General features: G+C 35.6%; 1 protein-coding gene across 1 annotated transcript; it reads left to right on the forward strand.

Annotated features, from left to right (window-relative positions):
• The first annotated feature begins 243 nt into the window (after positions 1-243).
• On the forward strand, positions 244-10,914 carry LOC122260277 (queuine tRNA-ribosyltransferase accessory subunit 2). The gene is made up of 10 exons (XM_043027476.2): positions 244-395; positions 1,487-1,647; positions 2,075-2,197; positions 2,443-2,561; positions 2,671-2,827; positions 4,183-4,383; positions 4,890-5,050; positions 5,453-5,638; positions 9,592-9,717; positions 10,220-10,914. The coding sequence occupies exons 2-10, from the start codon at positions 1,504-1,506 to the stop codon at positions 10,338-10,340; spliced, it is 1,338 nt and encodes a 445-aa protein (XP_042883410.2). The 5' UTR covers positions 244-395; positions 1,487-1,503; the 3' UTR covers positions 10,341-10,914.
• The last annotated feature ends 1,552 nt before the right edge of the window (positions 10,915-12,466 follow it).

The following is a 12,466-nucleotide window of genomic DNA, read 5'->3' on the forward strand; positions in this document are numbered from 1 at the left end:
GCAAATTTATCTAAGATCGGGGAGGAACCACCACCATATTACCAAATGAAAAGGATGGCTCAGATCCATCATCCATGAGAAGAACCTGTAAGAGACGTTAATGGTAAAGATGTCTTTTATTGTGTTAATATGCTTATACGTATAAGTACATATCTGTGTCGATAAATATGTACAATGCAACTGTATAATTAGGCTCACGCATAGTTAAACATTTTACATTTTATATACACGAGCGTATATGACAACGTAAACATTTACATCAATGATCCCTCAACTTACACCACATGCTTGTTGTCGATTCCTTGTGCTCAAACATCAGTCTGAAGCTGTTAACGCTTTCAAAGGAAATAAAATAACCCACTGCACCACCTGTCACATATTTACTTTTAGCTAAGGTAAGTAATCGAGAGTGTTGCGCGATAAACCTCAATCCTGACGGGGGCGAGTTAAATCACTTGGCTGACACAAACTCGGGTTTTCGTTCATTGCCACTCTTGGAAAGCAGAAATGTGGCAATTCGAAATAAAAGCCAATACTAACGAATTTGGTATCGATGGATTCCATTCCTTATACACCTTGTAGTTCGGCCGATTCGAACAGTAGCGATAATATTAGCAATATTTAACCCTTTGCGGACAAGGCCTATGAATTTAACGGGAGAGTTGGTGGATTGCAGGAGGCTTTGACCCAAAACCATTTTTCCCCGCCCAGTTCTTCCTTATTTATACACTACATTACTGAGCATCTACACTTTTTAGTGTTTTATCAGATTGTGAGACTTTGTGTGTACAAGTATGTTATGACAATGTTTAGACATATAATACCTGTAGTTTAGACTCCATATAGGCATAAGATGCACCATACATTCACAAATGTAAGAAATACAATTGACAACTATATTCCCACCTACCTCTTAGTGCAACTTGACAAAATAGCCAAACTGGCAGTGGCACCTTATGCACTTGCCATATAATTCATAATGTTCATGGCATCAATGTTTTACCATCCATTTTCAATAGGTGAAGAAAGGTGCGACACCAGACACTTGCTGCTGTATTCACAGTTATAGGCTAGCAAAACACCACCACATATATTGTGAAAGGATAGAGCTTTTAGACCTCCATGAATATTCATTATCATGGTATCCCATTCTTTATTTTATGCCTTGTTAGTATGACATTATACAAAAGTGTAACTTGGTACTATGTGAGAGGTAATTGTTAAACATACTTACAGGTGCATATGCAATAAGATTTATGTACCAGTAGCTAAAATATGCACTTATTTTTATTACTCTGAACTATTGATACAGAGAAGAGAATCTGTCTAATGCACATTCTGGACTGAAAAGTTTGCTTTTGAGCATGAAAAGATAGGAGATTCACAATTTTAGAGCATTATAGAGAGAAATGATTAGGTACTCTGTAAATTAATGCCAGCATTATCACTAATAAATTCATAGGATTCATAGAAACTTTGATTCCAGATTTGTTTTCATCAAAAATGAAGTTTGTGGTGGAGCAAGCTAGTAAAGGTGGTGGCCGCATTGGAAGGCTGACAGGGTTGAGGAGCCAGCCCACAGCTGTTCATAATACTCCTCTGTCTATCATATCTACACTGGGTGGTAGTGCACCGCATCTGACTCAAGTAAGGAGATGAAAGGAGGTTTCTATACCATTAGTTAGATTCTATTCAAAATGCCTGATGATATTTCTTTCTTTCTCTTTTATACAAATATGTTATATATATGATGTGACCATATTCAATGTATGTACTATCATTTTTTTCAATCATTGCATTGATAAAAGCAATGTTAAGATTCCTCACGAACATTCCAGTGCATTATAAGCATTTTTCGTTAATGTGTGACAATGCCCCCCCCCACACACACACACACACACACACTTATTCTGGTTGTTAAAGTATACTGAGATGTATTCCAGTAATTTTCTTCACCTTGAGTGAGTCAAAGGAAGTGATTTTATAATCCTTATCACACAAGATTATATAGATTATGTCAGATATTTGTACAGTATTGCTTCCATTAAAAGATATAATATTTATACTTTTGCAGGATGTTTTACACTTGGTAGTAGAGAAGGAAGTGCCAGTGTGTGTTCCTGCGCAACATTTTTGTGAGCTAACAAAAACTCTCCAGAAATTCAAAAAAGGTGTAGCACACTTTTCAGCACTCAAGGTAGACAGTTTGTTTAAATGGTTTAATTGCTTTTGATTTTGTTTTCTTTATTTCTGTGTAAGATACTGAATCAGTATTGTTGGGAAAAAAATAATGACAATAATATCCATCTTTCTAATATGTGATTTTTTTTTATGAGAATTCTAATTTATTTTCATAAATCTAGATTAACCTTATGTAAGCTTCCCATATTGTTTATTGTCAAAAAGAAAATACTAATGTTATGTGTTGTAAATCTCTTTCAGAGTCATGGTGTATGTGTAACAGTCCAGGATGCCACAAAAATGACACCAAGTGGCTATAATGAGAAAAAAGGCATTTCTGTATGGACATACGGGGGCAGACAAATCATTGCAGCTGAAAAGTAATTTTTATATTATTCTTCTTTATATCATTCTAGTTTGATGTGATAATTATTCTATTGCAAAGTTTTCTCATTACATTACATTAGTATAAAATTATGGTTTCTGCAGATACATGGAGTTAGTGGAGTCTATGCAACCTGACTGGTATGAAGCTCTAAATGATGCAGACACAGATGGAAACTCCTCAAAGAAGAGAATATCTAAGTCAGTCATGAACTCTACAGTTATGTTGGATCAGTGCATAGACATCAGTAAAAAGAAGCAGGTACCTTATAGTGATTAAAGGTGATTAAAAGTGAGAGAGTAAGAGTGAATGAATGAATGAATGAGAGGGAGAGGGAGAGAGGGAGAGAGGGAGAGAGGGAGAGAGGGAGAGAGGGAGAGAGGGAGAGAGGGAGAGAGGGAGAGGAGAGAGGGAGAGAGGGAGAGGGAGAGAGGGAGAGGGAGAGAGAGGAGAGAGAGGAGAGAGGAGAGAGAGAGAGAGAGAGAGAGAGAGAGAGAGAGAGAGAGAGAGAGAGAGAGAGAGAGAGAGAGAGAGAGAGAGAGAGAGAAGAGAGAGAGAGAGAGAGGAGAGGAGAGAGAGGAGAGAGAGAGAGAGAGAGAGAGAGAGAGAGAGAGGGAGAGAGAGAGGAGAGAGAGAGGGAGAGAGAGAGGAGAGAGAGAGAGAGAGGGAGAGAGAGAGAGAGGAGAGAGAGAGAGAGAGAGGAGAGAGAGAGAGAGAGAGAGAGAGAGAGAGAGAGAGGAGAGAGGGTGAGAGGAGAGAGAGGGAGAGAGGAGGGAGAGAGGAGGAGAGGAGAGAGAGGGAGAGGGGAGAGAGGGAGAGGGGGCGGAGAGAGGGAGAGAGGGGGGGGAGAGAGAGAGAGAGCGAGAGAGAGAGAGAGAGGGGACAGAGAGAGAGAGAGAGAGAGAGAGAGAGAGAGAGAGAGAGAGAGAGAGAGAGAGAGAGAGAGAGAGAGAGGGAGAGGGAGAGAGAGAGAGAGAGAGAGAGAGAGAGAGAATGAGAGAATCATGATATTTACAGTCAAATGGTAGATGTGCTGTCATGTTGAAGTGCCAATATGGGTATTGAATATCACTTTTGATGCATTTATTAAAAGAGTCCACCATTTGACTTGAATTATAATATAGATTTGTGCATTTGTTATCATTGTCATGGTATAATTTAAAACAGCTTCTCTGATATACGGGTGTCATGACATGCATAATGTCACCAATTAGGCCTAAAAGATGTGTCAATGCGTACATGACATGACAACAGGATATGCTCACAGTTGAAGTGTGCACACAGCATGAAGTATTATGGCTGTAACAGTGCTAGCTCCAGAGCCACCGGGTTCCAAAGTAAGCCTAAACCTGCATTTTATGATGGATTTATTGATAGATACTGTTTGACCTAGTCTGCGCTACCCAGAGGGCAAAGAAAACACTTTCCCCGTCCCTCTAATTTTTAGCTGGTGCTGCTCGTAGACTGCCCATCCGGAATAGGTTAATAAAGTTTTATTTCCTTATTTATATAACAAAACAAAGGCTTATATATCTGTGAGTGTGAGCATCCATATGTGTGTATCTTTATGTATGTGTGTGTATGCATTTTTTAATAATTCATTTTTACTTTTACAGGGGCTGTCTGATGCTGCATTATTTGCACCATTATTAGGGGGTCACAGTATAGATGAACGTAACAGATTTTCCAAAGCTGTAGTTGAGAAAACTAAAGATGATGCAATATCAGGATTCTCACTTTTGGGTTTACACACTAATGGTGTAACAACAGAGAAGCTTGACTTGAAACTACTCTCCAACCTTGTAAAAGTGTCTTTGGTAAGTATAAGCATGCTTTTAAAAAGAAGTGGAACTTTTCTTTATAATGGTTTATATTCCTTCCAAGTGTCTTATGCAGCTTCTTTTGGTTATTTCTAGTTACCTTTTGGAGATCTTGGTTAAAGTGTTTTTTCCAGTTTCAGTTCTTTGGAGAGTCATTAAAAGGGAAAGATTCTTATTCTTAATATTTTATTCTGTAGAGAGAAAAATAAATCCAGCACTCATGGCATTTGTTCATTAAATTCCTAGTTTTTAGGATGATTTAGGTTAAAATACAGTTATTAAATGATATTAGAAATATGTTTTAAAATCAAAATGTATTTCCAGACTCTAAATAATGTCTTTGGAATGTCTTAAAGCAGCTCTATTAGTATGTTTCAATATCCACATTTCCTTCATTTACCTTTTACAGTAACTTTTGGTAAGGTTGTTAACTGAGCTTCCAATTTACAGTAGATATAATTTGTTGTTTTATAAAAATATTCTGTGACCCTCAATACATGTAGGACCCCTTACCTCAAGATCTCCCTCGACAAGCATCGGGCGCATGGAATCCACTGGCCATCATCACCCTAGTGCAGCAGGGTGTGGATATCTTTGATTCTTCTTTCCCATATTTAGTTACTGAGAGAAAAGGAGCTCTCATCTTCCCCTTAAGCCTAACCATGTGAGTTTTTATAAGTAAAACCCTTGTTATGATAATGAAAGTATATGATTGCTGTGTATATGAAGTATGAAGTATTTTTATTTTGTCAATTAATTTTTTTTTTTTTATAGTTATCCCCTGAAGTCTAGTTATTGTGTGTCCCTAAAGACAAGTCTGTGCAAACAATTTTTTTTTTTCTGACAGATACTTCTTATATACATCCTTATGCATAAGGGAAATGCATACAAAATTTTGATGAAAAAAAATCAATTTATTTACAGCAGTTAATAAAGATGAACTCAAAAAGATTTCTATAGTTAAGTCAATTAATTAATAAAATAATGCAGAATTGAAGTTTTCCCTATTTTTCTTTGCTGATGTGATTGACCTAGATTTACTTTGACAGTTGACTCTAATTTTCAGGGAAAGTCCTGATGAGAAAGTCCTCAAAAAGGAAAACTTGGAACATCAAAATAAAAAACTGAAATCAGATAAGAGCATTGAGGCCAGTAGTGAAGATAAGCAAACAAACAAGGAAGAAGATGCCAAAGAGAACATTCCAGAAGATGAATTATCAAGTGCATATGAAATTTGTTTAAAGGATAAAAGGTATGAAAGTTTCACCTGTTTTATGGGACTTCTTATATCAAAATCAAAAAACAACTTTTGGAGTTTCAGTACATGGGAGATTTTTTGAGAGATGTAGTGTGCAAATCTCAGATAGTCTTTGGAGTTAGAGACCTGTCTTATTTTTTTTTCTTTCTTTTCTTTTTCTTTTTCTTTTTCTTTTTCTTTTCCCTGTTATTTTTCTTAAGTGTTTCTATTTGATTAGACTTACATTACTAATAAGCAGATATGGGATCATTATATGTATAATATAATTGATTCAGAATGTAGTTCCATGCTCTGTCTATGATTTTCAATATGCAGGTATGTTTGATTAATATTTTGATAACATGAGATTCACCCTTGAACTATAACTTTAAAGAATATGCAGTTTAGGCTTGAAATGTGTTGGCGTGGATATATATCATAGAGAAATGCAAATACATTTGATTACTTATATCCTATTTCATTACACTAGTATGTATGCTAATCTATAGAAAAATATTGTATATATTGTATGTGATTTTCTATTCTATACATAAATTTTTGTTTTTTGCTATGATTTGTTTCACAATATGTTAAATTAGGTTTGTTCTATTGATTACATCTAAGAACATGTTATTGACAGAAGCTAGGCTATGACTAAAGATGTATTGATATTTGACATACAAGGAATTAACCCAATAACAGTTTTAGATCAGCCTGGTCTTAACGGCGGGTATTTCAAAATGTGTAGGTCCAACACCTTAGGCTATTCACCCACTCAAGCCGTGGCCAACCACTACAAATATGATCACCCAGCCTTCTGGCCATACAAAAAGCCATGATGTGATATTCTGTCCCCGGCGGCAAGTGCTTCCACCACATGACATGTTCTCATGTCACCCATCATCAACCTGTTAAAGACGGGACTGTTTTGGCTCCAAATGGTCGAAATGCCGGGATATTTCAAAGGCATAAGCCTAATGCTTTGAGCTATTCGCCCGCACTGTCCGTGGCCAAGCACTACACGTCCGATCACCCAGCACGCAGGTCAGGAGGATAGCCAAGATGAAATATCTCATCCCCAGCAACTGATGCTACCACCACTTGACATGATATCTTGTCACCTTTTGTTAACCCATAGGCAGCGGATGGCATGATTTGCTGCAAGGGCAGAGTCGGTCATAGACGCGGATGGCACCGTGCCAGACATGTAAACCAGCCATCTTACTGCACAAACATTTATTTAATACCGCGACCAATGGGTTAAGGGGTTAAAAAGGCACTCCTAAATTTGGAGGTGTGTGAGGAATTTTTGTGCAGCTGGGAACATAGTTGGGGCAAGAGTGGTGATAGGGGAACCAGAAAGTTTTGTAGGGAATAGAAAGGGTAAACTAAGTCTGGCCTCTCTTGATTAGACATGCTCCAGTGCTTAAAGGGTTAATAAAAGAATTAAAGAAAAATAAAAGAATGGAGTAAGCAGGGGAGCTCAGGGAGACCTCATTGACATTTTCATGACAAATCACTTGTGGAACCATCTATATGTATAAAAAGATAATAAGACAAAGAAATAGTGGACATGAGACATCAACAGACATGCACCAGTGCTTAAATGGGTTAATAAAAGAATTGAAGAAAAATAAAAGAATGGAGTAAGCAGGGGAGCTCAGGTGGACCTAATTGACATTTTCATGACAAATCACTTGTGGAAAAGATAATAAGACAAAGAAATAGTGGACAGTGCAAATATCCATGATTCCTTATTGATGATTTTCCTGCTGTAGAAACTGACCATAGTGATATGATCCCTAAATAATGTAATGTGATAGCAAGGCTTTATGAAACTGGTTAAGGTGCTTGATTTGGGTGTACATAGGATGGATGAATGTGGATACAGGAGATTCAAGATGTGTTTTATTATTCTAAAGTAGATTGATCCTGGAATCTTTTATTTTATTAAGATATTTTTAGCTATAGTGCTTGTTGTTAGAGTTGTCATTCTTATATTTAGATATAGATTTGTAAGGAGAGAATTAAAATTTTAAATTTTAGTTGCCAAAGAATCTTCAACTTACAGTTTTAAGACACAGAAGCTGGACAGAACTGCCTTGCTTCCAGTTTACCAGCTTTGCAAAATGAGCTTGTTAGATTAAAAAGTTTAGGATTTCTCTGGGCACTTGAAATAACACTTAATGTGATTGGCAGGTCAGATGTTTTTCATTCCTATGGTTCTGGCCTGTATTGTTCTATTGCCACATTCTTATAGGGAATACAGAATAGAAGTTTTGATTGCTTCCCCTTGGGTGCACATTGTCATTCAGAGGTGTGTGGGTAGGATATATACAGGATGTTAGAATTTTTCAGATTTTTTTTGCCTATAATGACTCAATGATGTATGAAATTAATAATGTCATACTTTTTGCATAATTGCATGTATACTCAAAAAGCAAGAATAAGCTTCAACAGTATAACATACTAACTGTACAGCTTGTTAGCTAAAATGACTCAATTATATTCTTGTCAACAAGATATCTGATAGGAAAAGCTGGATGGCCACTAGTGGTACCCCAGATGGGTTTTATTTCAGAGTGAGGCAGCTTCGAGCCAAATATCAAGACCTAGTTTCGCTACTTGTAAAACATATCAGCTCATTATTTTCTTTATACTCAGTGTGATGAAAGTATTGTGGTTTTATAGGAGGACAAAAAGGAACTTTAATTTTGTAAACTAATACAAAATAATAACAATCCACAAGGACTCATTGTAGACAATGGGCATGGTTTGAGTCACCTTCCTCTTCTCATTCTGCCTGTACATCCTTGATTGGTGGTGCTTTAGAGCAAGAGATTGACATCTTATATGTCTTTGCTCTCTGAAGATAATGCCAGCTAGAGACCATTCAAGGCTTTCTCTCCTGCTGGTGCTTGGAGAAAGTGGTGCTATCTATATTTTAGATTTTAGATTAAACCCATTTAACTGCATATTACGGCAGTTGTATTAATTTTGATTGCAATTGTCATCATCATCATAATACAGTAAAGAAACACACAATCCAATCTCCTCCAACATCAAAAATGCCATGAAGATTCTCATCATGTACATTATGACACCCGCCTCAATCCAAAAACTTGTATGTCATCATGGTTAACCAATTTGGAACACATTGATGCCATGAGCATTTTTGACCATATGCAAGGTGTGTGAGGTGTGTACAGCATATATTCCTTCTTATGGAGAATAAAAGACAAAACTGCAAGATTTATTTCTCTAAACATTGTCATATCCATGCCAGTACCTGCTTTAAGTCTCACTTGACAAAGCACAAAGCAGTGGAGAAGATTTTCTGTACCCTAATGTATAAAGGAGTAAGAGGTGGCCAGAAAAAAGGGTTGTGGAGCGAAGAATGAGTCTCCCTTGTTCTACCAAACCTACTGAATGGCAGCCCCACAGCAATTACATGGGCATTTTTGCAATGGTTCAACTGATTTAACAATTTTGCAGAGATAGGAGTGATTATTTAAACTAAAAGAATGTTTATTTTATCAGACTTGTTTGGTATATCTATGATATATGATAATTGTGAACAGATTAAAGGAATGTTTTGATTCAGTATCAGTAGATGATTATATCTTCTGCAATGGTCTTAACCCTCTTGTGACGGGTGGTACACAACTGTACTGCGCATTCTAGGCCTATTCGCTGGGGACACGATACGGCATCGTTTATTTAACTGATTTAGGCCTATGCGTTCGAGAGCCCCGGCATTGTGACATGCAAGGCTGGAATGCCCCCGTCGTAAATGGGTTAATAGATTATGTAAATTTACAAAAGAAGCCAAGATTAGGGAAATAGCTAAGAGAGAGAGTGAAAGGGAAAATGAAGGTGAAAGCCTATGTATATGAGGGGACAGGGTGCATGCATATGGAATATGTATATGGTAATGCTTTTGATTTATTAGTCTTTTAATATTTCAGTAATTTCTACTCAACAAAGCCACTGCTGGCTGGATGTCAGTGTTACACTTGCCAGAACTTCACTCGGGCATACATTCACCATCTCATAAATGTTAATGAACTCCTGGGACCAGTTTTATTGATGATGTAAGTACTTTTGGATTTATGCATGTGCTATGCTACATACAAGTACATTATTTATACACTGGGAAATAGTTAAGTCAACTGGAATGAGTACATTTATTTCACAGTTGTTTTCAAGTAATATATATATATACATATATATATATATATATTATATATATATATATATATATATATTATATAACTATATATATATATATTTTTTTTTATTTTTTTTTTTTTTTTTTTTTTTTTTTTTTTTCCAGTACTGTAGATAAGATTTAGTGTTTATGATAAGGATATTATCATAAGTTTTACACTTACACTGTGCTATTAAACTTACAGAAAAAATCAGCTTAACAGATATATCAGAAATAAGTTAACAGATGGAATAGCAAAACCCATGTGAAGATAGTATTTCATTGTGTGATATAGTATGTAATGTTTAAGTGGACTAGTTACAACTTTTTGCTGGACTGATTGTCAGATATTAAGGGATGCTTAACTGTGTCTTTTTTCTTTATAGGCATAACTTACACCACTGGATGACCTTCTTCTCAAGCATTCGGTCAGCAATGAAGAATGATTCTTTAGAAAATCTTAAAACTTTATTACAGAGTCATATATCAGAAACCGGGAAATTATAGCCTTTGTTACAGTAGTTTTTGTGGAGTTATGCCCAAGTATACAGTATAAGACCAAGTGCTTTTAAGAGTTTCATAATGTCATATTATATGGAATTACAATATTTTATGAGCATGGGTTTTTATAGAATATAATTCTTTTGACAGAATGTTATCTTTAAAGTGATTTTTTATTTGATGTTTATTGTTCATGTATAATGAAATCTAAGGATTCTCAAGAAAAAGAAAAAAGAAAAAAATCCAGTTGAGGTTTTGGTACATAATTTGAGAATTATTAAAAGAAAATATTTTGTAAGATGCATTTATGCATACTTTATTTAGATCACTTTGTATTTAATTGTTTTCTGAGAATCTATGATTGTTAGTTATTTTTCTATTGTTCACTCATGCACGAGCTACAAGACTAGAATAAAGGGGAGAAACAGAACTCAAGGAGAACTATTATGATGCTATGAAAAGTTCAAAGTATAGAGCTTGCATGTCTCTGTATATGGAAATTGAAATAAACTGCAATTTCTAGTAGGATTTTATATTTAGACAATTATGTCAAAGATGAAATTAAATCTTATTATAGATACCCATTGGCTGTTGATTTTTTCCTTTCTCAGTAGACACAAATTGTAGCAAAATAAGGGTGATTAAGAATTTCTTTACTTTAACCACAGTATGTGCCATTCAGAATCCGGAATGTCCAAGAGAAAGATTATTGAGACCCCAGAACTCATTCCTATGTCACAGACCTATTATGAAACAGTTTGAAGATATGACTACTGTGCATTTCGTTAGGTCCCAACATCCCCACAAGAGCATTAATGGCGTGCGGACCTAGTAGTAAGTTTATAACCTTCATTCCCTCACACCATACAATGATGTGGATAATGACAGCATTGATGATAGACATTATAATAATTATATTTTTGATAGTGATGATATTAATGATGATTGTAATGATAAGGCTAGTGATGATACTGATAATGTCATATGTTTGTCTGCTGATACATATAATTTAACATCAAAAAAAGATTCTCTGCATAAGCTGGATGCAAAGTTAGTGACCCAGATGGACCAATACTCTCATTCACCACTTGCCACCACTAAGCCTGCATGCATTTTGAATCAAATTATATCAAATGATTTTTTCCGCATAATATTTTCTAGAGAAATGTGCCTTTTCACAAAAAATATGAGGTTTTTATAAAATGTTATTATCACACAAGCTGAACTCTTTTACATGTCTCTACAGAGTAATATGGCTCTATTTAACCCTTGTGCAAGGGGCATGTTTCACTTAGTTGGATCACTTTTGTATTGCATTTTTCTTGTTAAAATTACAAATTATCTATTCTACCACATGCCGATTATTATCACTTTGCTGATATATTTACAGATTCAAGAGTTATAAACACAATCATCTTAAGATACCCAGCCAAGGTTGAGCATAAGATTTGGCCCATCTTGGAAGGGTTAACATACAAGACCATAATAATGACAAAAAAAGATTGTCTAAAAAAAAGTAATTCAGTTGCCTGACTGATGGCCCACAAAAATATGCCCATTGGGGAAAACACCTAAGCCAGACTACCAGTTCATGCCAGATTAGGAAAATCATTTAATATTTGAACCTCCCAGCTGATGACCATGACCAAAGTTGCAGGAATGTATAGAAGATGAAGTATAAGTGAATTGCTACCATAAATAGAACTTGGTAGTTTATTGAAATTAATTTATCTATAAACAGCCTTGAACAATTCTTATTTAAATGCCGTTGATATACCATTCTTTTTGAGAGATGTGCAAAAGCAATATCATTATGGCCAATATTCTTTTGGCAAGGAGGAAATATAATTTGTCATAATTAGTGAACTTATCTAGCAAAAGCATGTATGTACCAGGTGTTTCTATTCTTAAACATGCCTTTTTTTATCTTGTTTTTTCATCTCAAAATTAGACTGGGTGAAGAGTTGACATTGCTGTAGATATTAGGTTAATTAGTTAAGTGCAGGAGCCTTTTTATCAACTGGCATTGAGTCTCTGGTGTGTGATATGCTATCTCAATATCCAAAGTGAAGTGCAACTAACCTGTTCCCGACAGGGCCATTTCGCCTTAAAAAGACCAAAATTCCGGGACT

Source organism: Penaeus japonicus, unplaced genomic scaffold (genome assembly GCF_977035675.1).
Source record: "Penaeus japonicus unplaced genomic scaffold, GWHDUDI00000001_assembly GWHDUDI00000009, whole genome shotgun sequence".
In the NCBI taxonomy this organism is placed as follows: domain Eukaryota; kingdom Metazoa; phylum Arthropoda; class Malacostraca; order Decapoda; family Penaeidae; genus Penaeus; species Penaeus japonicus.